The sequence below is a fragment of the Puma concolor genome, chromosome F2 (genome assembly GCF_028749965.1).
Source record: "Puma concolor isolate L17-30 chromosome F2, mPumCon1.1.hap2, whole genome shotgun sequence".
Lineage (NCBI taxonomy): Eukaryota > Metazoa > Chordata > Mammalia > Carnivora > Felidae > Puma > Puma concolor.
This window is the reverse complement of record NC_141684.1, coordinates 56,313,522-56,340,699: the sequence shown is the minus strand read 5'-3', so window position 1 is coordinate 56,340,699 and position 27,178 is coordinate 56,313,522. Positions and strand designations below refer to the sequence as shown.

Genomic DNA, 27,178 nt, shown 5'->3' with positions numbered 1-27,178 from the left:
CCTGATCCTGCCCACTTTCAAACACACATAGCACTGTGACTGTCTTCTCTCTCCTTACTCTGCTGTTTTTCTACATTGTGCTTATCACCACCTGACATTTTATATATTTCATTGCTTTTATTTTTTCCCTGTTAGAAGACTAGAAGCTCTGTAAGTTCATCTGTGTTTGTTTACCTCATAGAACAGTTCCTGTGTCATGCCAGGTGCTCAACAAATACTTGTGGATCAACAAATTGATCTATTTTAATATAGAGTTTAGGCCTGATAAAATTTGCCTGCAATTCAGATAGGGAGAGAAAGGGAAGTAGAGAGGAGCTGGTCAGTAAATGTAAGCCAGTGTTCCAAAAAAAATGTGCTACTCAGGACATTGGTCCTAAAATATCTCCTTGATGAGAAAGGATTTCCGTTGAGGAAATAATAATATACTAATCTCTTTTTTAAGACTGAGGAAGTTCTGCCCTAAGAATACCCATATATTCAATGTGGCATTTTCCAAACATGTGACCCTGGAGCAAGGGATTTGAGGGTGATTGGTCAAAATGGAAATGACTAGTCAGGTTCAGACTGAGTAGGAAGGGAAGTGCAACCAGAGATGGGTTATCAAGAAAATTCAAATCACTCTGAGATCAAGAAAGTGCTTTAGAGAGAGGTAGAAGGTAGAAATGTGTGGTTAGAGAAGGTGCTTGGGCATTTAAGAGTCAAATGTGGACCTTTACTAAATTGTTTCAACAGTGGTTGTTTTTGCTGAACTGGAGGGATGGACTAAAGAGGAGTGGAGGGTGAGTGAGTAGGTTAAGTGTGAGTGTGTGAGTAGGTTAAGTGTGAATGTTGAAATGTTGAAATCTAGGATGGGCTCAACGGGAAAAATCTTGGAGATACTAGAGATTATTGACCTGGAAGTAATTAAATTTTGAAAAGAATTGTTGGAAGAAGGTGGTGTGTAACAGATGCCATGTGCTGCAAAAGGAAGGTTTTAAAGATTGCATTCAGATGAACAGTGACCAGAGGTGAGGAAATAGACATGCTACACAGAGGCCAGAACTGTTCTGAATTTCAAGACTTCTTTTCTTTTGAAAATATTCTTTCCTATTTCTTAAATATGTACATTTTAGAATGTCATAACTGTCTTATGTAACAATATATTATTTCACATGTCTATATATCTATATATTTATCATATAATATATAATATGTATATCATACTTATACATATATATCACATCTTTATATGATATATATATGTGTCTGTAGTTACATATGTATATGTGTGTGTATATATATATATACACACACATATACATATGTAACAGCATTATATGAAGATACAGTTTCAAGCTTTATGGTGCACGTTTGAAATTGCTAAATATGGTAATGCATAACAGAATCAACATTGTGTTTGTGATAACTTTTATAAGAGGTTACCTTCTTGAGAGTTTTAGAATATTAAAGTACTTTATTTACTTGCTTTTGTCCTTAGTTTGAATGCTTCTTTCAACAGTGCTTGCTCTCTGCTACAATAGTCAACTCTCTGCATATCATCTCTACTATATTTTTATAAGCCTCACAATTTGCTAGCTTTTGCCACTCAGGACAGATTAGTGGAGTTTGCCCGCATGCGCTGCAGAGTAGTATTTTTTTATTTCATTGATTGTGAAGCATTTTTATATATACCATCTTAGATGATCCCTTAAATTATAAGGTAGATTGAACAGATAATATCCTCATTTAACAAATTTTAAACTGAAGCTATTTATATGATTAGTCATACATTTTCTTCTTGAAGACATTTCCAGCAAGGAGAGAGACATCATGTTCTTTGCAATAGTTCCTTGTAGATTCTCAGTTCTGTATGTAGACAAATGGAAGTGATTTTCTCAACATTCTACATGCTACCTGAAGCATTCATTCCACCATCTGCAATGGTCAGTTGGTTTAATCATCCTTACATATAACTATTTTTTTTTTTAATTTAATACTGGTAAGAGAGATATGTTATCATCCATGTGCTTTTCTTCCTAATGTGGTCTTAAGATAGATTTTATTAGATGAATATAGTATATTTACTATGATATATTAGAGATAGAAGGGGCCGTGTAGGCCATTTAACCTAACTTTCTCATTTTATACAAGAGGAAGCTTAATCTTAGGTGCCCAGGGAGTCACTGTTCTATGTGATAGAGCTGGGACCAGTACTGTTTCTGCTAAGCTGTCATATCTTTTAATGAATACCGTTACAACAAAATTTGGCTTTGTGACTGAATCTAAGCTGCTTATCATGACTTGCTGGTAGCAGGCAGTGTTGACACTAACATACATACATGTGTTATATTTTGTGAATTATAGGGCAATCCTCCATGACCAGCTAATATAAGAGGGAAGAAATTATAACTTTACATTTTTATTTATTTTGAATGAAGTAATGACTTATTTTTTTTTCTTCAGGATAATTGTTTTTAAATCCTTTCTCTTTAATGCAGTTTCCTCTTTTTTATACCTTTTAGAGATAAAGATTTTTCCTTTAAAGACAATTTGAACATATTTGATAACTTGTAATTAATCCCAGGAGTTGGATTTTATTATATGTTAGTATTGTAGTTGCTATTACATTAAAAAATGGGAGATGATTTGGTTCTTAGATACAGTGAAGAAGTAAATCATGTAGACTGTTAGCTTTATAGAACAGTGATTTTGTTATTTCATGCTGTGTCACTATGACTTGATATGTGCTTGGCAAGTTGTGGGTGCTCACACAGGCACTCACATTATTTCCATGGATTGAATTTATTTTTCTCAATAGTTAATTTTTATAAAATTTTGCTTTGTCATCTATTTAACAAGGAGATACTGAAATATACTTTTAAGCAAATAAAATATGTGATTCTTTTTAACATTTTGTATTAATGAATTTTTAAATCATTGCATAGAATTTAAGAGTATATGAAAACTATAAATAAGCAGCTTAATAGATTATGCATCATGTGATATCACTTTGACCATCATTATGAAGACATGCTTATCTTAATGTATGTAATGGATTCTATCTAGCAACTGCCTCAACTTTTTAGATAGTGGAATTAAGTCCCTATAAATGAGGTTGCTCTCCCTAAATAACCTAACATGTGGTATTGGAGAAGGACAAATCATGCAAATCTTAGCTTTGCCTTTGTAGTGCCCACTGCTTAACTGCCACCATAGAGACATTGCCTCCATCTGAGATGACAAATAGTCACTGTCTACAATTAAAATAAGGTAGTGGAGTGTTAAGAGAATGAGAGAACACAGCAGTTTTTCTGGTACTGTTTGATTGTATTCTCAAAAATTTCTATTTTGATTCTTCTATTAGTTTTCTGTGAACTCACTAAATATTTTGGAATAAATTATATGAAGTCCTAATTGTACTTTTTTCATGAACTTATTTAGGTTACTTCTAAAACAAAGTGGCTTCTATTTGTCTTTCATGTGATAAAACAATCAGTAAAATATTCAGCAGAAAATATGTTTAAGATACAGGTTCAAGTATCATTTTTAGAAAATTACAGATATGTAAATAAATTTAGGTTTGATGATTGGCTAGAAAATAAAATGACAAATTGACTCAGCTATGTAGAATTCCAAAGAATGTAGTTGTTTTTTTTTAAATCAACTTAGTAACAAAATGTGTTGTATGAAAATGCGTGATAGATGTATTAAGTTTTGATTGAGTAAAAGTCTCAGCTACTTGTTCCTTATTTAATGAATTGTCAGAATATCTCAATTGTAATATCTCCATTGAATCCTAATATAATATTGTATGTATAAAATAATGAACAATTCATATAATGAGGGCAGCATAGTAACTAGATGATTTTTTCTTTAAAGCATTATACTTCCTGTTGTCCGGTGTTAAACAGAACAAGGTTCTTTTTATCTTAGACTCCTTAGATCGTCTCAGGAAGCCACCTCACTGATCACCAATGTTATATCTTAATGCTTTGAGGATTAATAATACGTATTATTAACCTTAAGGTAAACTTTTTTTTAAGGTTTGTTTACTTATTTTGAGAGAGACAGAGAGTACGAGCAGAGGAGGGGCGGAGAGAGAGGGAGAATCCCAAGCCGGCTTTGTGCGGTCAGCATACAGAACTCGAACTCACAAAACCCTGAGATCATGACCTGAGCCAAAATCAAGAATCAGACACTTAACCAGCTGAGCCACCCAGGCACCCCAAGATAAACTTGGTTTTTAACGTTTGGTAATTTACAGGAGAGATAGCCTATAAGTTCAGAGAATATAACAAATTGGTTTGGTTAAAATTAAAGAAAACTACATATTTCTAGCAATATGTATTTGGTTATCCTTAAATCATGACTTCAGTATTTGGCATGGCCTTTTTGACCACTGATAACTTGTGGTTATCTTGTGCCCATTTTTTTTTTTTTTTAATTTTTTTTTTCAACGTTTATTTATTTTGGGGACAGAGAGAGACAGAGCATGAACGGGGGAGGGGCAGAGAGAGAGGGAGACACAGAATCGGAAACAGGCTCCAGGCTCTGAGCCATCAGCCCAGAGCCCGACGCGGGGCTCGAACTCACGGAGCGCGAGATCGTGACCTGGCTGAAGTCGGACGCTTAACCGACTGTGCCACCCAGGCGCCCCTCTTGTGCCCATTTTAATCAATAATATTGTTTATTCCAAAATGAAACAAGTCATTTTCCACAAGAATTCACAACTTGCACATGAAACCAAGGGAAGACATTGAAATTTGAAACTTTCACAATTTGAGCAAAGAATTTACTGATTGAATTCTTTTCTAAGGGTGCCTAGATGGCTACTCAGTCAGTTAAGTGTCTGACTTTAGCTCAGGTCATGATCTCACGGTTCATGGGTTCGAGCCCCGCATGGAGCTCTGTGCTGACAGCTCAGAGCCTGGAGCCTGTTTCTGATTCTGTTTCTCTCTCTCTGCCTCTCCTCCACTCGCACTCTATCTCTCTCTCAAAAATGAACACTACAAAAAATTCTTTTCTGTTTCAGAAAATGGAAGTGTCCAAGTTGGAGAATTGTTACCATGCAAGATTTGTGGAAGAACATTCTTTCCAGTGGCATTAGTGAGTACCTTTTTCCTTTGGGTTATGGCAGATCTGTAATTGTTTGATACTTCAGGACAGCCATTACAGAAAGAACCTCTGTGGAATAATTAAAAGATATACTGGCCAGTGTTCTTTGTTAAAGATATCAGTTTCATCTAGATCTTTCTTCCAGAATGTTCTCTTTTTTTTAGAGTTTGGTCTTCAGAACTACTGTGTTAAAGTGTTCCTCTCTGGGAATATTAGCAAAACTAAACAAAAACTCTGAGAAATGCATAATAATGTATTTAAAGACAGAATGATATGATGTCTGGGATTTGCTTTAAAGTACTTAAGGAAAAAAAGCTAGTATAGATGACAAGATTGCTGAATTGTTGGTAATTGTTGATGAGGAAATAGGAGTTCATGACACTGTTCTCTTAATTTTTAAATATATTTGAAATATTCTGAAGAAAAATTGTTTTCAATTAAAAGTATACCTAAAATATATTATGTATTCTTTAGATACTTTTAGATATTTGATGTACACAAACATAAGCACTTTTAATTGATTTTAATATAAAAATAGCCAACTAGAGAATAAGGGAAAAAATGCCTATGTACTAATAAAATACTTGATTTTTACTTTTAAATATAAATACACATTTATTAATATTTTGATGTACAATAAAGAGTTTTCTTTGAATATGGATCTGCAGGCTAGAGTTCTGCCACAATCCAGAATGTCTATTACTATTTCCAGTTTGTTTCTTTAAAGCAAAGTGAGGATTTAATGATCCAAAATGTCCATCAGACTATGGACTTCTTATAAATAGTAATTTTTTTTTCCTTTGTCCTTTAAAAACATCTAGCCCACACTTAGTGATTTATTTTCTTGTTTCTATTATCAATTCACTGTTTTTCAAACTATTTTCAAAGCATTCAGCTCAGTTTACATAGGAAAAAAGTTGCCCTTTTTGCCCTCATTTATTTATTTAATTAAATAATGCGATCACTATTTGGGAATAAGCGCTACATAGTTTTGACACATACAACTCAATGTGAGAATAGACATCTATTAGGAAGTTGCCTGTTAGCCACACTTTTAGTTTTTTTTCATATTTAAGAGATTTTTATTCTAATAGCTATAATTACAGTGCTTGTTGAAAATGAAAAACTGAGAACACGTATATAGAACAATTTATTTCTGATTGTGTATTGAAAATATAAGAGGCTCCATGATACCAAACCAACCAGTTCTGAGGTTTCCTCTTTTCTCAGATAAAGTTCAACAGTTCTAGCTTGTTCAGTGTTTATCAAAATACAGAAGTAAAAAAAAGTGCATGTAGTGCACTGATGTCATTTGTTAACGTGTTTTATTTAGGGGAGGGGAAATGATTATTTATCCATTAGGTTAACTGGAATCAGTTATGAGAGCTTCCATCGAAATGAATGCATGAAAGATTAAATGAATGAGCTGCCAGCTGTATTTTTTTAAAAAAACAAAACTATAGAAGTGGAAGGCTAGACAGCTCAAGAAAAATCCTTGGTAAAGAAAGGCAGAGAACTTGATTTCCAAAAGGGAAGAAATAGATGATTGTGAAGGAAATCGGACCACTGTGTTCTATCATTTTGTGTTAACTTACATTAACATACTACTGTTATGTTAATAATTTTAGTAGCCCAGGCTACTACTATTCTGTTAATTTTTTGTGATCCTCACGCTAATCCAGTCTCTGTTTACATTCTTTTTCTAGTATCTATTTTCATGTATTTAGTGATGAAGGGAAATTTTTTTTTCACTCAATAGCTTCAATTTGGTTACATTACCTTATTCTCAGCAGTATAAAAACTAGAATATTCAATAACTTAATAAAATTTTGGAAGAGTATTTTTCTATACTCTCTTGTATATAGTAATTGTACTTTCTTGAGAAAGATAACTTACAGCATGCATCATATATACTTTTTAACAATTTTAGTTAAAGCAAAATATGTCTTATTTATGTTTTATTTATTTATTTAATTTATGTTTTATTTTTATTTCATCTTCCAGTTTTTAAATTGGTCTCAAATGGCAATTTAAAGTTTTTTAGAATTCCCTTCTATAGAAAAGAAAATGATACATTGCATTTATTCATCTTGACAGAAAAAACATGGACCTATTTGCCAGAAAACTGCCACTAAAAAACGGAAGACTTTTGATTCAAGCAGACAAAGAGCTGAAGGAACTGATATTCCAACAGTAAAGCCTCTTAAACCTAGGGTAATTACATAGCTTTTTGAATAGTATGGACTTTCCTGCTATATATATTGAAAAAAAATTGTAATTACCTGTTGTGCTAAGATTGAAAATTAAGGAGAATTGTTTCATGTTTTCAGTTTATAAATGATCAGAAAATTGTTTATTTTAAACTTCTGCAAAGAGGAAACCAACTACTGTCTAAAAACCTATTACACTGAGGTTTTTATAGCATTGGAAAGCCAATTGCTTAGTTGTAGGCTGGAAATAATTTAAAAGTTTTCACATATTCTTTTTAAGTCATTGTTAATTACTTCAAACATAACTTAGGTACTGTGTATAAGTTTAAGTGTCATATCAGTAGTATAATCCAAAGTAAAGCTATAATTTATAGATACCTTAGTATAATAGAGACTGATTATTTTGATTGTCAGTAATTGTGATCTTATGCTTTCTGGGGAAGTTTGATCAGTTACTCATCTGTCCATGTATAGCCATTGTCAGCTTGTTTTCTTTGAGAGCAGTGAATCTCCTTTCATAATCTCTCCTTGATGCTACCTGTGATGTGTTATATTGCTAACAATAAATCACATACATACTTTGTTGGGCATAGTTTTAAATAGTTCAGTGAAATAGTAAAAATTTGAGTACCTCATTGTATGGGTTCTACTTCAGTAATAATGACTTCTCCTTGTGCTACAGGAAAACATTGCCCAGTGGGGCAATTAATCTTACAATAAAATTATTTGACAATAGAAAAATCTAATGTCCATCTTTGTTTTTCAGTCTGTGACTGTTTAAGTCAAGAATAGTGAAATTTGAATAATGTACATAAACCATTATTTGAAATTTTTCTTAGTATGTCTTCCAGATATATGATTATATTGGCTTTAATTAGCTAAGATAGTTAAACTATCTATTGTTTATTGAAAGTTTTGGAGGCAATGTAATATAGTGGGTATAAAAATGAAAGCTGGCTCAAGAGCAGCCTGCCTGGATTTAACCCTTACTCTGTTACTTACCATATTGTGTTGGACAGGTTACTTAATCTATACTTTTCTTTATCTGTGAAGTGATTGTAATGGTAGTATCTATCTTGTGGGGTTCTTATGAGGATTACATTGAGTTTACCCATGATGATGTCTCAATAAATGTTAGCTATCCTATTTCTTTTTAAAGGAGAAGGGTTCTAACAGTGAAAAATTAAGCCTCAGATAAAAGCAAGGTAAAAACCATTGCTTTACATTAAGTAGTTTAATTTCTTGGTACTTAAAATTGTGGTTTATAGAACAATAATGTCAGCACTATTTGGGAACATGTTAGAAATGCAGAATCTCAGGTCCCACCCAGACATACTGAATTAGAATCTGCATTTTAACAAAATCCTTGGGGAGACATATTCATGTTAAAGTTTGAAAATCAGTATATTAAGACTTTTTTTCCCTTGATGTTTTCATAATTCTTTCCTTGTCTGTGTATTTTGTGAATTTGACTTTGATATGCCTTGGTGATGGTGGGTTTTGTTGAACCTAATGGGAATTCTCTGTGATTCTTGGATTTTGATGTCTGTGTCCTTCCCCAGATTAGGAAAATATTCTGCTATAATTTGCTCATATAAACCTTCTGCCCCTTTTTCTCTCTTCATCTTCTGGGAGTCCTATGATTTGGATGTTATTCCTTTTTAATAAGTCACTGAGTTCTCTAAGTCTTGTATCATGATCTTTTACCTTTGCTTCCCTCTTTTTCCCTGCTTTCTTATTTTCCATAATTTTATCTTTTATATTGCTGATTTGCAGCTCTGCTTCATCCATCCTTGATGTTGTGGCATCCATTAGAGATTGCTTCTCGGTTATAGCATTTTTAATTTAGTCCTGAGTAAACTTTATTCTCTTATCTCTGCAGAAAGGGATTCTATGCTTTTTGCAACTGCAGCTAGTATTCTTATTATTGTGGTTCTGAATTCTAGTTCAGACTAGTTCAGACATCTTGCTTATATCTATGTTGATTAAGCCCCTGGCTGTCATTTCTTCCTGTCCTTTCTTTTGGGGTGAATTACTTTGTTTTGTTATTTTGGAGGACAGAAACAAAATTAATAAAATAAAAAATAAAAATTAAAAACAAAACAAAAAAATCAAATAAAGGGAGCTAGATCCTAGGTGTGTTTTGGTCTGTTTGTTGAAAAAAGCTTGACAGGATAGAGAAAAAAAGGGAAAGAAAAGAAAAAAAGGTAAGAAAAAATTTTAAAAACTATATAATAAAGTAGAATAAAATGAAATAGAATAAAATATTTTAAAAAATAAATAAAATAAAAATAATTTTTTCTCTTTCTGTACCCAAGAAAGAGGAAGGAAAAGAAAAAAGAAAAAAAAAGGCAATTTAAACAAAAACAGAAACAAAATGAATAAATGAACCAGCAAACAGAATGAAACCTGAATGAAGTTACATCCCATTTCCCCTAGAACTGAAACTATGAAGCCCTCTATAGTCTGTACACTAAGCAAGTGGAGGGACTTGTCCTGGTCTTCTAGGGGATGTGCTTGGGGGGGGGGGGTGCAATTGGGAGGGGCTTGGTATAACAGCTCCGTTCTCCACTAGGTTGTGCTGCTTGGCTTACTGGGGTAGATCAGTGTGATGCCTGTGTGCATGAGAAGTGGAAATGGCTTTACCCAGCTCCCTAGTCTCTGACACAGGAACTTGGCACTCTTCACCAACCAGCAATCAAGCACCCCTTGTTTCAGGCCTCCATCCACTCCTTGCCTCTGCCCTGTCCGTGTCCAACTTGTCCACTCGCCAGGCAGCACCTCCCTTTGGAGTTTTATCTCGGATAGGGTTTGTTTCAAAACCCCACACTTTAAAGACCTCTGCTTGGACTTGCACCAACTCTCTGGCAGAGAGTCTTGCTGAACAATGGCTGGGTGCCGGCCTGCCCCCAGAAAACATTCATGTGATCGCACAGCAGCAGAGGTTCAGAGATTATGGCAAATCACAATGCATAGCCAGTGCCAGGTTTCACCACACTCTGACATGTTTGTCCCAATATCAGGAAACATGGCTACTCTCCAGGGTCCACTGGGACCTTTGCCTGTGAGAAAGCCATATGGCCTCTACCAAATGCACTCCAAGCGGGGGAACCATTTCTCCCCATGTGGCACATGAATCCCTCAGACCCCATTTCCTGCTCCTGGGGATTCGCCCTACTTCCTCCCAAGCTCTGCCAGGCACTGAGTCCCAGAACTTCAGACTTTGTACTCCACTGTTTATGGAATCTTGGTGGTATTGAAACCCTCTCCTTTCTTCACATTAGCGGTTATGGAGAACAAATTTCTTGTTCAGTCTCCTGTGAGTGTTTTCACTCTTTCTCTTAAGCTACTTTTGCAGGAATGCTTTTCTTGCATGATCCCGATGCACTGCACTCTCCCCCCTTACTCTTTCTCTGTTCTCTGCAAAAACAGCTCCCAACCCTCCATGGCTTTTCTCTCCCCCAGTTCACCTCTCTGTACTGCATCCCTGCCGAGTTCTGTGGCTCAAGTACCCAGATTGTTGTGTTAATCCTCAGATCAGTTTCCTAGGTGTTCAAAATGGTTTGGTGCTGACCTAGCTGTGTTTCAGTGATGAGGCAAGCTGAGGGTCTCTATGCTGTCCAACCATCTTAACTCCTCCCCCTTGAAAATCTGTGTATTAGAAGATTTAAACATCATAGTGTAGTTCTCTATCTGTATCAAGGAAATCCTACAAAATCATAAGCAGAGTGGAGTAAAGCAGATACAAACTTCATTTTGGGAGAAACTAATCCACAGACTACAAAATATTTGTAAGGGCTGCCCAAAGCAACTGAATGCCAGGAGAACCTACCCACAGAGGAAGTGTAGGAAATTGCTGAGGGACCCATGGCCCAGAATGGGAACCTGCCACCTCAAAGGTGAAGGGTCTCCTCACCTTAAAGGTGACTCCTTATGTGAGAGGAGTCTAATCAGGAAGTATATATCCCTTGTTTACTATAGCCAAAGCAGGAACTGGGGTGAGCACAGGACCCTGGATGGCCAGGAAGTGGAATGAGCCTCGCTTAATTTGAACAAAAGCCAGAAAGGAGGAAGTAGGGAGAAGAGGCACAGAGTTGAAGAAGCCCAATGTCAGAAGATCTCCAAAAGCACTAATGAAAATAAAATACCCTTTCTGAAGGTAAGGGGCCCACTCTAAAGAGCTAGGTCCTATTTTTTTTGAAGTGGTTAGTATGGTTACTGAGGGAACCATGGCTGGCAGCAGTAGCCTTCCTGGACCCATATTGTTTTAGAGAAGAATGAGAGGTGTGTCTTGTAATCATGGAGAGGCCTTATTTACATCTGTATCTACAAAGGAGAAGAGAGCTGTTGGTTTGTGTAGCCTGGAAAGGGACTGTGGACCTCTCCTTCTCTGCATAACCTCTTGTAAATAGCTGTACCAGGAAAACCTAATTCATTCAATGATGAATAATAATAAACCACACAAGGATGATATGAGAAAAAAGGTAGAGGAGAGCACCAAAACTTACCAGTAGATGAGTTATACTCATGGAGCAGATGAATGTTGTATTCAGACCTTTCACTATTAAATAAGAAACTTTAAAGGGTCAGTTATCTCCAGTATCTAAATTTGCTTGTATTTAGTTAAGGTTTTGCATCTATCTTCACGAGAGAAGTGAGTTTGTCATTTTTCTTTCTATCAAATTTTTGTTCCTTTTGTAAACCTAATTAGAAAATTGTTCTCTTAGTTTTTTTTTATTTTTTGAAAGAGTTTTAAAAGATTGATGCTATTTCTTTTTCTTTTTTATTTGTTTAATTATTTTTAATATTATTTATTTATTTTGAGAGACACAGAGACAGCATGAGCAGGGAGGGATAGAGAGAGAGGGAGAGAGACAACCTGACAGCACAGAGCTCGGCTCAATCTTATGAACTGTGAGATCATGACCTGAGCTGAAATCAAGAGCCGGCCACTCAACCAGCTGAGCCACCCAGGCACCTAATGCTATTTCTTTCTTAAATGTCTGTAAGAATTCAACAGTAAAGGCATCTGGGCCAGAAGTTGTCTTGAGGTTTTTAAATAATAGATTCATTAAAAAAAATTAATGTAAGACTGTTGTGATTTCCTGTTTCTTCTGGTATCCCTTTTGTGGTGTTTGTCAAGGATAGTGTTCATATAATGTGGTAGAATTTATTAGCATAAGGTACATTATAGTACATATCTTCATTTTTCCTCATGTTTATAAGAACTCTATCGTGTACTATTTTCCATTCCTTGGTATTTTGTGTTTTCTTTTTCTCCTTACTAGTCCTGCTTATTACTCTTTTTAAAGAACCATCTTTTGACTTTGCTGATTCAATGTATATTCTTGACTTAAAAAATAAAGACATAATAGAGATAGTTGACTGTTTCAATAATATGACACAACTAAACCTATTGTAGCACAGGTGCCAGCATTATGCATATGGAAAGATACTTAGAGGTGGCCTTTAAAGATAGGAACAAGATTAAACTCTAACCAATATAGTAATTGCTATAACAGACACAGTTAGATGTTAGATGTATAGAGATTAGAAAAGAGAAAGTAAAAGTAGCATTATTAGATGATATGCCTGGAAAACTCCAGAGAATCAACTGTTAAATGATTATAAACAGTAAGAGAAACCAGTGAAGTAATGAGATATAATGCTCATTATACAGAATTCTGAGATATACGGAAATTACTGAGTCTCATATGTCAAGAAACCCCTTGAAACATAAAAAAGAAAAGACTCTCTATAAAAAAATAACACAAAATAAAAAATATCTAGGAATTATATAGGTATAAGGTATAAGGTATACATTATGCCTTATAAGGTATGAGACTTCCACAAAGAATACTTTAAAAAAACTGAAAAACACAAACACTTCTTTAAATGCAAATATCTCATGTTTTTGGATAGGCAGTTTCAAAAAAATAAAGGTATTAAGTATTAAGTTCCTTAAGTTGTTTATGAATGTAGTGTTTAATTTTTTCAGTTAAAATATAGTTTAAAAAAGTTAGACAAGCTGATTCTAAAGTTCATATGGGAAAATGTACATAACAAGAATAACCAGAAAAGATTGAAAAAGAAGCAGCCTAAAGTAGGGTTATCCTATCAGGTATTAAACTAGTATTATATTATAAAGTCTTAACATTTAAAACACTGATACTAACACAAGGATAATCAGAACAGTGGAACAGAAGAGAAAGTTCAGAAATACCCAAATACAAAAGAGAATATGATAAAAGTGTTATCAGTTCAATGGTGAGAAAAGTCAATAAAGGATACTGAGACAGACAGCTGCATAGCCATGTTAAAAACAAGAAATAAAGTTGAATCCATACATCACACCATAACTCATGATAAATTCCAAATGAATGAAAGATTTAAAAATTTTAAGTAAAACCATGAAAATTCTGGGGGGGGGGGGGAGCAGCGGGGAAACATGGGAAAATTCCATTTACCGTAGTGTGAGGTTGGGTCTTGCTAACAATGACTACAAATCTGGAACTCATAAAAGAAACAAATAAACTATATTTTAAAAATAATTACTAATATCAGAACAGCCTTAGACAAGCTCATAAGATAGCCACATTGCAGGGGAGGGCTGAAGCTAGTCTCCTATAAAGAGTTAATTAGAAATTGTTAAAAATAAGACCAGCAACCTAACAGGTAATTTGACTAGGCACATAAATGGTTCACAAAAAAAGCAGTGCAAATGATTCTTAATGATACGAAAAGATGCTCAACTCACTTTTTATAAGAGAAAAGCCAGCTAAAACCAAAGAGAGAAGTATTTTTCACCTCTCCAGTGAGTTAAAAAAAATAGAAGTTTAATAACATACTCTGTTGGAGAAAGCATAGGAAAATAGGGAAATTACCCTGTTAGTGGAGCTTAAATGGATGTAACACCTACAGAAGTCAATTTAGCAGTGTTTTTAACAATTACAATTGCATTTTAAAAATCGCATATAATAAAATTACATGAAGTTTATTTTTAAAATTATAAATTTGGGGAGAAAGTCACTTAAGGACTTCTAATAAGAGAACATTTAAAATAACATAGCATTTCCTCAAGTTTTATTTCAGTTATTTTTTATTTTTTATTATTTTTTTTTAATGTTTACTTATTTTAAGAGTGAGGGTGTGTGTGTGAATGCGAGTTGGGGAGGGACAGGGAGAGAGGGAGAGAGAATTCCAAAGTGGCCCCATGCTCAGCACATAGCCCAATGCAGGGCTACATCTCACTACCCTGAGATCATGACCGGAGTCAAAATCAAAATTAATGCTTAACCAACTGACCCATCCAGGCGCCCCTCAACTAATAAAAAAAATGTTTTGAAATGGGTTTTTCTTTATTTCTGTATAGCCTGAACCACCAAAGAAACCATCTAATTGGAGAAGAAAACATGAAGAATTCATTGCCACCATAAGAGCAGCTAAAGGCCTTGATCAGGCACTTAAAGAGGGTGGAAAACTTCCTCCTCCTCCTCCACCTTCTTATGATCCTGGTATGTGGAATATTGTTGACAGAAATGTTCATATGGAGAGGAAATACTGATCGAATTTTTATAAATTTAAATTGTTATTAAAGTTAATTTATAATTATGGAACTTGATGAAGCATGATCTTTAAAAGTTTAACTATAAAATAATGCTGATTTTTTCAGACATTTAGGCTTATAAAGACACATCAGTGTTGAACATAGAAATTCATTATCTTTTTATTTCAATACTGTTATTTAAACATAAAGCATTATAATATCATTTGAAACATTATTATAGTCACTTTCAAATGTTAATATACCAGGAAATATTTGAAGATGCTCACTATCAATTGAAATGTAGTCATTTGATAAGATTCAGATTGTTTTGTTGCCTGATGCCTTTGGTATCTTCTTATCTGGGAAGGAAAAAAAACATACTGTTGTTTCTAAGAGGTACATGTTTATGTAGGGAAACCACTATAAAAATTCATTTACCTAAATTATGCCTTAATTTCATGTATTATTATACTTTCTTCATTAGGTAGATAAAAGTTGCTTATCTGTTGTTACCAAAAGCAAGGTAAGATGCTGGCAACCTCATATAAGATACTGAGATATTGAAAGATTTAAAATAACACAATTGACACTTGGACATTGACTATTAGAGTAGTCTGAAGAGGTAGTTATTTTAATATAACAAGTTAGCTGCATTAAATTGTGTTAGTATTGTGATTGAGATTTATTTCTCAGTAAAGAAAAGTCTTATAAAATAAGTCGGGGAGATGAAAAGTGCAGCATAGGGAAATAGAGTCAATAATATTGTAATTACATTGTATGCTGACAGATGGTAATTACACTTACTGTGGTGTGAATTGAGTAACGTACAGAATTATGGAATCACTGTGTTGTACACCTGAAACTAATGTAACATTGTATGTCAGCTATACTTCAATAATATATATATATTTTTTAAAAGGAGTCCGGTAGAAAACCTAGATATGATTGTTTTTAACGTTTTATTGTAGTGAAGAGGTTAACAAACTATTTCTATAAAGGGCCAGATCGTATCGTAATGAGGTATATTTTTATCTTATCTGTTGGAACTTCGAAGAGAAAATAAAACTGTATAAAGTCAACTATTTCTTGACAGTTTTGTCCTATTATTATCATTATTTATTATTATTTTTAGTGAGAGAAAGTGCTAACAAGGAAGAAGGGCAGAGGTGGGGAGAGAGAGCGAATCTCAAGCTCAATCCCACGACCTTGGGATGACCTGAGCCAAAATCAAGAGTTGGACACTCAACCAACTGAGCTACCCAGGCGCCTAACAGTTTTACTCTAATTAAAATGAAAAATTTTAACAGATGAGCTCAAATTTTAAAATTTATTTTTAATGTAATATGTTATTACTACTTAATAACTTAGTCTCCAGTATAAAAATATGTATATATTGTGGAAACATATGATATATTATAAAGACAAAGAAGAAATCCTATTTTTCCTCTACTTATTCATTCTTTTGTACTAAGGATTTATGTTTTGGGTATTGTTCCCCTCAAATAAGATTCTAAGCTGGGAGAAAATCAGAATTTACCATATGCTAGCAGACTTTTTTCTTAAATGTCTTTACCAAGTTTAGTGGTCAGGTTGGGTGGTTATAAGGAGATTAACAAGTTTTGTGTATCAAATATTATTGCTTTTGTTACACATATTGAATTACTGTCCACAAAAAACTTATAATTCCTTATGTTTCACTTAAGAATTATGTTATTTTGTTTCTTTTTTCTGTTTTAGATTATATTCAGTGTCCATATTGCCAAAGGAGGTTTAATGAAAATGCAGCTGATAGACATATTAATTTCTGTAAAGAACAGGCAGCACGTATTAGTAACAAAGGCAAATTTTCTACTGATACCAAAGGAAAGGCAACTTCTCGGACACAGGTGAAATGTTCAATTATTTCTACAAATGAGAAAATGACTCAGTTTTACAGTTTTTTGCATATGCTTTACAGAACATTTGGCTATAATTTTCTCACCTGCTAAAATGTTTTATTACTGTTCAGGGACTTAGTAAGAAATTTGAGTGTTTAATTGATAACAAGTAATTAAAATTATTAATTTTAAATGGACTTGAGCTTATAGAGATTTGAAAATACACAGGTTGATAAAGGTATTAGGAAAAAGTAAGAAAACTAGTTAAAAGGTAGGTGAAGGAGATTCAGAGGAACCTAGTGGGGTTAGAAGAGTGAGAAAATGGCAGTAAAAATACACATTTGAAAATTATGTGAGTACTGAATGTTTCCATGTTATATGTGACCATACACATGAGAGAGTGAAATCCTGGGGTCAAGACCAACTGCTATTTCTGAACTTTCAGGCAAGTACATAAGAGCCTTTTTTCTTCGTCTGTGAAGTAATCTACCTGATTTTTGTGAGAAGCAAATGAAATGGTGTATGTGAAAGCACCTCTAGAGCCATAAACCATGAAAGGATTTTGTTATATGAAATTTGTACAGCACTGTTGTTTTCCATTAAGCATATTATGACACAAAAACTTTGATAATGTCATACTTTTAAGCAAACTTCATTTTTCACAAAGCTTTTATATACAGTTTATTTATTTTTTACTATATCTTTATGCCTAAAAACATGAGCATTTGGTTTGGAACTGAAAAGTCTATTAATTAATTTTGAACCATTTCACTTACTTTTCTCAGTATCACTGGCAAGAAAGTAGAAAGCACATCAGCTATAATAATCACAAAAATAGGGGCGCCTGGGTGGCGCAGTCGGTTAAGCGTCCGACTTCAGCCAGGTCACGATCTCGCGGTCCGTGAGTTCGAGCCCCGCGTCAGGCTCTGGGCTGATGGCTCAGAGCCTGGAGCCTGTTTCCGATTCTGTGTCTCCCTCTCTCTCTGCCCCTCCCCCGTTCATGCTCTGTCTCTCTCTGTCCCAAAAATAAATAAACGTTGAAAAAAAAAAAAATTTAAAAAAAAAAAAAATAATCACAAAAATATCAGTAACCCTTTTTATACCCTATCCAAATGCTGCTTCTATTTAAATATATAAACTACTCCTACATTTATTTAAATCTTCCTCTAAGATTTCTCTTGGGGCACCTGGGTGGCTCAGTTGGTTGGGCATTCAACTCTTGATCATGGCTTGAGTCTTGGTCTTAGGGTCATAAGTTCAAGCTCCATGTTGGGCTCTGCTCTGGGCATAGAGCCTACTTGAGGGAAAATAAATACAAGATTCTCTCAAAATGTACTATAATTTCTAAAAATTATTTGTTTTCTTTTCAGAATATCACATTTGTCTTCCTAGTTTATATGTGAACATAGGTAGCTCTCCTCTAATATGTATGTAAAATATCAGTCTATTTTCTTGCCCTTCTTTTCCCTTTCAAATTTCTCTTTCCATCTGCTACCCTCACAGTTCTTCCTGTGCAGTTCTGATTCACAGCCTAGAAAACAGATCTTTTATTTTCACTTTTATCTTCTCCCTGCTAGTACTGTAAATCTAATAGGCAGTAAATAATCATGAAATTCATTTTGTTTGTTACTTAGGAATAAAATATGGGATTAAAGGATGCCATTACAATGGGGAACCTTCTTGAGAAAAATCCATATTGAAGTTCTGTTAATATTATTGAGAATAGAACATTTCATTATTATTATCATCATTGTGAGGAAAGAACAGTGAATAAAACTCATTTTGAAGAATTTCCAAAACAGATGTCAAACAACATTTATCTTTGACTTAAGACAGTTAAAAATTTTTTTTTTTTCAACGTTTATTTATTTTTGGGACAGAGAGAGACAGAGCATGAACAGGGGAGGGGCAGAGAGAGAGGGAGACACAGAATCGGAAACAGGCTCCAGGCTCTGAGCCATCAGCCCAGAGCCTGACGCGGGGCTCGAACTCACGGACCGCGAGATCATGACCTGGCTGAAGTCAGACGCTTAACCGACTGCGCCACCCAGGCGCCCCAACTTAAGACAGTTAAGATCATTAATATGATTTTTTTTCTTTAGTCATAATAATCAGTAAAGGAAATAGAATAGAATGTGTGTGTTCCAACAACTTGGAGGCAATGATTACAAGTGTAAAATCCAGGTAGCTGATAGTTCTCACTTAAAGTGTATCAATTCTGATTCTATGCCCAGTCCTATATAGTCATTTCAGTGTAAGTCCATATTTTCTCATCTTTATTTATTCAAGAAATTTTTATTGAGTACCCTCTCTGAATTAGACACTTTACCAAGTACCTGGTCTACATTAGTAAACTAAATAGAATACTTTTCCTAAAGATGCTTAAAATGAATCCCTATCATATTTAGTAACTATAATCTGGCCCAATTACAGCCCACTTTTTGACCCAGCTCTGATCAAAATAATGATAAAAATACAATGAAGATTTATTTCTAATAGGTAAAAACAGTCTTTTCGTTTAATTTTCCATCATTCTTCTTCATTAGGAATTTTAGCAAATTCTAGCAAATTCATGACATTTTATTTATTTATGTATTTATAATGTTTATTTTTGAGAGAGAGGCAGAGCGTGAGCAGGGGAGGGGAGGGAGCAGAGAGAGAGAGAGAGAGGGAGACTCAGAATCTGAAGCAGACTCCAGGCTCTGAGCTGTCAGCACAGAACCTGATGCGGGGCTCTAACTCACAAACCATGAGATGCTTAACTGACTGAGCCACCTAGGTGCCTGATCAGGCACTGTGCCTGATCTTTCCCACCCTCCATAATCCAAACCTTCCATCCATCTCAACCGACTTAGTTCCCTACATGCTGTAAAATCTACCCTGATTTGGGTAGATTGGTTTCTCTCACATTTGCATCTATAAAATGGGGATAATATGTACCTACCTCATAACAGTTATCAAGAGCATTCAATGCAATAATGCCTATAGGTGTAATTTCTTCTTTTACTCATAGTTTATCCAAATGGGAGTCATTAACTTCCAGATCTTGGTGTTCCTCTAGATGTTTATTGCTAGTTTGTTGTTGTTGTTGTTGTTGTTTACTTAATAATTTTATGGTCTGAGAACATACTTGGTAAGATTTTCATCTTATTGAGATTTGTTTTATTGCCTAGCATATGGTCTTTTTGGTGAATGTTTCTACAGTCTTCAACTGTGATTGTGACTTTTTCAGTATTACTAATTTGCCAGTTTTTGGTTCAAGTATTTCGAATCTGGCAGCTTCAAACTGTCGAAGTATTTAGGCATTTACACTCAATATAATTATTGATGTTTGTGGTGAATAGTCCATGTTGCTGTCTGTTTTCTATTTTTGTCTTTTTAAAAATATTTTTTAAAGTTTATTTATTTATTTGGCAAGAGAGAGACAGAGAGTCCCAGCAGGGGAGGTACAGAAAGAGAGCAGGGGGAGAGAGAATCCCAAGCAGGCTCCATGCCGTCAGTTCAAAGCCTGGTGCAAGGCTCAGACCCACAAAGTGTGAGATCATTACCTGAGCCAAAACCGAGTCAGACGCTTAACCCACGGAGCCACCCAGGTGCCCCCCCTTTATTAAATTTTTCTGGTACTTCTTCCTTGCCTCTTTTGTCTTAGTGAAAGACATTTTATTTTCCCTATTGGTTTTTAAGCTATAAATCATCATATTTTTTTTTAAATGGTTACTCTGGGAATAACAAAATGCATCTTTAACTTATCCATATCTGTGGATATTTCCATATATCTCTTACCAGTCTTAATTTATTGTTATATATATGTAACTCTATAGCCTTATAAACCGATCGATATTCCTGATATGTGCTGTATTACAGTGTTCTACTTACACCTTTAAAAGTCATCTGTCTTTTAAAGAAATTAGGAGAATAAAGTAAATATATAGTCATTTATATACGTATACACACATGAATATTTATACACACATGCATATACTTTTTTTCTTCTGCTGCCGCCTCATATACATATTGTATTTAACTTACATACTACTTACTCATATATTATCATTTTCAGATTTCTTGTAATCTCAGTCACCATATAATGTTATTTTCTTTCAACCTGAAGAAGCTTCTTGAGCCTTCCAAGAGTGCAGATATACTAGAAGGGAATTTTCTGGTTTTGGATATCTGAAAAAATGCCCGATTTTGCCATCATTTCTTTGTTGAGATTCTCTGTGCGTTCATTCACTATTACCATATTTTCCTTTAATTCTTGTGTATGTATTCCTTTACTTTTTGAACGTATTTGTAAGTAAATGTTTTGAAGGTCTTTTTAGCTTCTAAATCTAATACACCTGTGCCCATTTAAGTCCATTTTTGTTGACTGTTTTTGCCAAATAAATATGGGTCATGCTTTTCTCTTTCCTTTTCCCTTTTCTTTCATTGCCGCCCCCTTTCCCTTCCCTGTTCCTTTCCCTTTCCTGCAGTTAAACCTAGAATACACAGTTACCAGTTTTCTAGAATTACTTTTGGATGGTTTCCAGTTTCTTAGCATCTTATTTTTTTTAAGATACTTTTTAAAAAATTATTATCTATAGGAGAGTTAAACATATGTTTTACGCCCCCACCATTGAGTTTGTAATCTGTTATTATTTTTTTAATTTGATTGTTTGATTTGTATTTGATTATTTTTCTAATTTCCTATGTTATTTTGATTATTTCCAATTCCCTCTCTGTATTTCAGAGTTGTCTTTTATTTAAGTGTAGTAAACATAATTGTTTTCTATTATGTATATAATTGTGATATCATTTGATTTTTATGGATATGTTCTTTTTTTCATTTATGATTTCTTATATCATTATATACATAATTATTATTGATCATTTGGTGCTTATTGCCCTTAAAAAATTATTCATGAGAATTATTCATGTGAAGAGCCTTTTTATTTGTTTCTTCCAGGTATCTAAGAGTACTGCCACTGTGAAGGCACTTTTAAATTATTGGCTTTAGTTTGCCTGACCACCTAGTAATGCAGATTTATACAGCAAATCCATGTGATGGCCAGACTTGTTATAATCTCAAATGGTGTTGGCCTACCACTTTATTTTTTTCTTTCTGTCATTCTGTGCTTATAAAGTGTTTTTTTTTAATACTTTCCTGAGTATTTTTACTTTTTAGTTGAAAGGTCAATCCAAATAGTGCCTTCTACTATGTTATTAAAAATGAATGCCCTCTATGTTCTTTAAGCTCTTTCCAATTTCAAGAAAAAGTCTTTGTAAACATAAATATTTCACTAAGGAAATTTATTAGATTTGTGACCATATAAAAACACATGAAATAATAAACTAACAAATGCATATTTAATGAATGAGAAAAATATGTATTAAATATAACTATAAAAATAGTGTGATTTTGGTTTTTTTTGTTTGTTTTTCTGATGACTGAAATGGATTTGTATAAAATGGTTGATAGCTAGAGTCATCCCGAAAACCTTTATTATACCAGTAGAATTTCAGCTAGCTGTAGAACAAAGGAAATACAGCTCAGTAAGGAAGGAGTCAGATTATCTAGGTCAGGGGAACAGCAAGTTACTGAGAGGCAGGCGAATATGGTTTAAACGTGCATTCAGAGTAGTATGAGGATTCAGTAAAGAAACAAACCTGACTAGTTCTGGTCAAAAGTAAAAGGAAATATTATAGGAGATAGATGAGATTAGTCTACGTTCTAGATATCTCAGGAAACCTTGACAAAAAAATTGGGTAAAACAATAGGAGGCCTAATATAGAGAGGGGAAAAACAGAGCACCTTTTGAAATAAATTTATTTTCTAGTTGTACACCATTAAGTTAATTTCTAATATGTACATAAAAATATTTACTCCTCAGTATGTAATGGTACCAGAGCTCTTCCCACCCGTGCCCAGCCTAAAGATTTGACTTCTCTGTATGTAATATGCTGTACCAGTTCCCTTTGTCTATGCTAATTGTTTTGTTATTTATTTTTTTTTTTTGGTAGCTCACAGAATATGAGTGGCTCACCAGTCCTGTTTCTTAATCCAGTTTTACTGAGCCTATTTTTAGTAGACATGCCTCATATTTTAACAGGTCTTTGTTAGGGCTTGTTTTCCATATTGTTGTTAGCTTTAAAATCTTTCCTAATGCCTTCATTGGTATTTTAGTGGGAGAGACCGATACTAATCAGATGCCCTTTTAAATACTGGAAACACCTCTTGGGTTTTGAGAGAAACCGTATCTTTATATGGCTTATCTCCAAAGGATCTTAGTCATTTGTTCATTTGAAAGTTATTGAAGGTTTTCTAAGTGTCAAGTGCTTAAAAAAGTTTAATCTCTTGCATAGTAGTGCCAGATGTGCATGGAATGTGTGTGTGGGGGGAGGGGGAAGAGAGACCCTTTCATCAAGATTTATTTTCATTAAAAGGTCACATACTAAATTTTGATGGGTGTAATGTTTGACTTTAAAATTTATGTTTAGCTAGCAATTTTTAGTAGTAGTGCTTCTTAACTTTCATACTGATTATTGGTTATAAAATATGATTTGATTTTTGAAAATTAGGTTTAAAACCAGCTTTCACATGAAGTCCTAAGCAGTCTAAATATGCGTTGGGCTAAATCTCAAGTATAGTAAGCACTTTATAGTTGAAGGGCTAGAACTGAATGGCATGAGTCTTAATTCCTGTTCTGTGATTATGTTGGAGTGTTACTGTGGGAAAGTTCATTTCATTATATTGGAGCAGGTGATCAATAAGATACTTTATTTTTATTTTTATTTTATTTTATTTTTAAATTTTTTTTAATGTTTTATTCATTTTCTGAGAGAGAGAGAGAGAGAGAGAGAGAGCAGGGAAGGGGCAGAGAGAGAGAGGGAGACACAGAATCCAAAGCAGGCTCCATGGCCTAAAATTAATGATATCTCTCTAGAGAGTGGAGAAAAAATAAATACTCTATCTTTTCTCAACCTATATTCTATTCATCTAACATCTGGTGAGGATAGTGAAGCCAAAATTAGCTCTTCCTCTTTGCATTCAGGAAATCCATAAGGCAGCTATTGTTAAAACTTATCCAAACTTATTTGTAATCTTATGAATTATTATCAGTAGAAAATATGGCTGGAGGGGCGCCTGGGTGGCGCAGTCGGTTAAGCGTCCGACTTCAACCAGGTCACGATCTCGCCGTCTGTGAGTTCGAGCCCCGCGTCAGGCTCTGGGCTGATGGCTCAGAGCCTGAAGCCTGTTTCCGATTCTGTGTCTCCCTCTCTCTCTGCCCCTCCCCCGTTCATGCTCTGTCTCTCTGTGTCCCAAAAATAAATAAACGTTGAAAATATGGCTGGATTATGTATGTGAAATATAAAACCATGCTCAGGAATATGTAAAAATTTTGACTTTTAAATCTGCACTACTAAGTGAGCATCATTGGGTGTTTCTTTTTCTATTAATATTTGGCATTTAAAATCTTAACATTGAAGAAATTTTTTCCATTTGACCTTTTTTCCCCCTGTGAACTGAGTAAAGCTATTCTTAGTTTATTTTAGCAGTGCAATATCTGAGCCAAACTTTTAGTATACTAGTTTTGAGAGCGAATGTATTTTGGGAAACCTCTCTCTGAGATGATGTATTTTAATCTATACTCTCTCAATTTGAGTAATTCAGTACCTAATAAAAAATTGCTCATTTCAGGGTATGGGAGCTTTTGAAATGCTAGTTTACAATCCATAATCAAAAAGTGATGTTGATAAAATATTTTTTCATTATTTTAGTATAAGCCGCCTGCACTTAAAAAGTCAAATTCTCCTGGAACTGCACCATCAGGATCTTCACGATTACCACAACCAAGTGGCACTAGCAAAACTGTTGTAGGTAATGAGCTCCATAAAATAATTTGGCTTTTTTGGTGGGTAGAGAGTAAAGATGGAAATTAAGAGAGTGTTCTGTTTTGGATTATTAAAATAGATTTATAATTTGGAAGAGATGTGGAGGATAAATAATTCTTTGTGGGTAAAAGTAAAGTAATTTTCAATAACTTCTACTTAGGATATTTTATAGTACTTTTTTTCCCCACCTTAAATGTCTGTCCTTGATATTTTTACTGATACATAACCTGTCAGAGTCAACCTGTCTGATCAACCAAGTTCTTTTCTTGATTCTTTAACCACAGCATTTTCCACTCATTTCTATATGTACTGCTCTAAACTTGACAGTTGTCCTAATAGACACGTTTAATGGTTTGAAGAAGATATTGATTAACTGAAGTGTACCTTTATTTATACATAAATTGTAATAAAGGAATATGGAAATTTTAAACGAAGGATGTTATATGTTGTTCTCTGGAAATTTCATTAAAAAAACCCATTAGTTGATAACTTGTTTTGATTTATTGCCACAAAGATTCATCGTGACTAAAGCATCGTTTTCCTTGTCAGATTCTCTGTTTTATGTGATTTTTCTCTTTCAGTCTGTTGTTAAAACTAATACCTTTTTTATTATAAGGTGTGCCTTCAGGTAAAGCGTCCTCAGTTAGCAGCTCTTTGGGAAGCAAACTTCAGACCTTATCTCCCTCCCATAAAGGGATAGCAGCTCCTCATGTAGGGTAAGTCAGTTTGAATTTAATTGATTAGTGATACATGTGTGTGTGTGTGTATGTGGATATATACATATACATGTATACATATGTGTATGTATATGTGTACGTGTGTGTGTATGTATGTATGTATGTAAGTGATGCCAAAGTTTTATGTTTAGATAATTGGCCTTTTTATTAACCTTGATTTTCTTTCCAAATTTCATTTGTCTTTTAATATATTGCTGTTCAGGGGCACATACACTACTGTTCAGTGTCTAAATTAGGATTACCATTTTGCAAAAAAATCTAGTAGCATGTATCAAGAGCCCAAAACACATTCATATATTCAGTTGAATAATTTTACTTCTGGGAATCTAGTCTAAGGAAATCATTTGAAATACAGAAGATTTTTGTAATAACCATTTTTTATTAAAAATTACGTATCAGGCACTGTGCTAGACATTTTTCACATATTTTTATTAAAACCACCCCACCATCATAGGATGAGGGGATCGGAGAAGCAAAGTAATTTGCTTGAAGCCACACAGCTATTAAGAGTCGGAAGCAAGATACCAATTGGAGTCTCTTTGGCTGTAAACATTAGTTTCTTTTCATATGGTTTTATTACAACGTAAAAAAATAAAATCAAACCACCTAAGTTTCTAGCTTTTGTTTGAATAGAAAATTATGAAAATCTACACAGGGATATTATACCACCATAAACTGTATATAAATTTTAAGGAGATGATTCTATTATTATAGGAAAGGAATGTAGGATATAAACTCCATGTATACTGTGATAGAAGCTATAAAAATGCATGTAGACAAAATATGCTGAAATATTAACAGTGGATGATTATTTTCTATTTAGTAGACTTGTTAAATACTTTTTATCTTTCTACAGTCTTATATACATGGGTTTTAAGAAAGTAGTATAATTAAGCTTTCCACAATTATTTTATGTTAATATGGGAAAATTTTGTTTGTAACACCACAGATTTTAAACATCCTCCTATCTCAGTAGAAACTCTTTTTCTCTCTCATTTTGATAAATCAGAAAATTAAGGGTTACCATGTGATCATTAGAATGAGAGCTTATGGGCAGCTGGGTGGCTCAGTTCGTGAATTCTCCGACTTTGGCTCAGGTCATGATCTCACAGTTCGTGAGTTCGATCCCCACGTTGAGCTCTGTGCTGACAGCTCAGAGCCTGGAGCCTGCTTCAGATTCTGTGTCTTTCTCTCTGCCCCTGCCTGCCTCACTCACATTCTGTTTCTCTCTCTCTCTCTCTCAAAAATAAATAAACATTAAAAAATTTCAAAAAAAAATAAGAATGAGAGCTTATGTCTATACAGATACTAATAAAGTTGCTTTAGGAAATATAGCACACATATTTTCAGATATTTTCAGATATGGGTTATCATTTTTGTTTTTAATGTAGGAAATATATAGAGAGTTATCTATAAAGTAAGAGTAACTATCTCCCTCCAACTCCCTAATTTGGACTACATAGAAAGCACAAAATCTAAATTAAGTTAATGTAAGTATCATTGTAGAAAAAGAAAAAGTCAGCTAACAAGATCTGATTAGTTACATGTTTTTTTTCTTTTTATTGTGCTTCCATAAAGAAGACACAGGCTATTCTTAAGAAAGAGGTTATCAGAACAGGTGGTTAAAAAGTAGGAAGTTTGGTTGTAAAAAACGATTTTATGATATTTTTTTAGTTTCTCTATTGAATTGACTCAGATAATTTTTAATTAAAGTGTAGACAGTAATATATGCACTTTAACTTTTACAAAGCTTTTTTTACCATATCACAGAACTGCCTTCCATGTTGTGTTATAGTTTCATTTACAGTTGTTCATGAATTAAAAGCTCATATTTTTTTACTG

General features: G+C 34.0%; 1 protein-coding gene across 2 annotated transcripts in view; it reads left to right on the top strand.

The window, feature by feature from the left end:
• The window catches only part of ZC2HC1A (zinc finger C2HC-type containing 1A), a 50,319-nt gene that overhangs the window by 5,307 nt on the left and 17,834 nt on the right, over positions 1-27,178 (top strand). For both annotated transcript variants that reach the window (XM_086695883.1, XM_025922833.2), the window contains exons 2-7: positions 5,012-5,085; positions 7,192-7,308; positions 14,677-14,818; positions 16,588-16,736; positions 24,486-24,585; positions 25,216-25,315. In XM_086695883.1, coding sequence (XP_086552009.1) covers positions 5,012-5,085; positions 7,192-7,308; positions 14,677-14,818; positions 16,588-16,736; positions 24,486-24,585; positions 25,216-25,315 — 682 coding nt within the window. The remainder of the gene's footprint in view (positions 1-5,011; positions 5,086-7,191; positions 7,309-14,676; positions 14,819-16,587; positions 16,737-24,485; positions 24,586-25,215; positions 25,316-27,178) is intronic.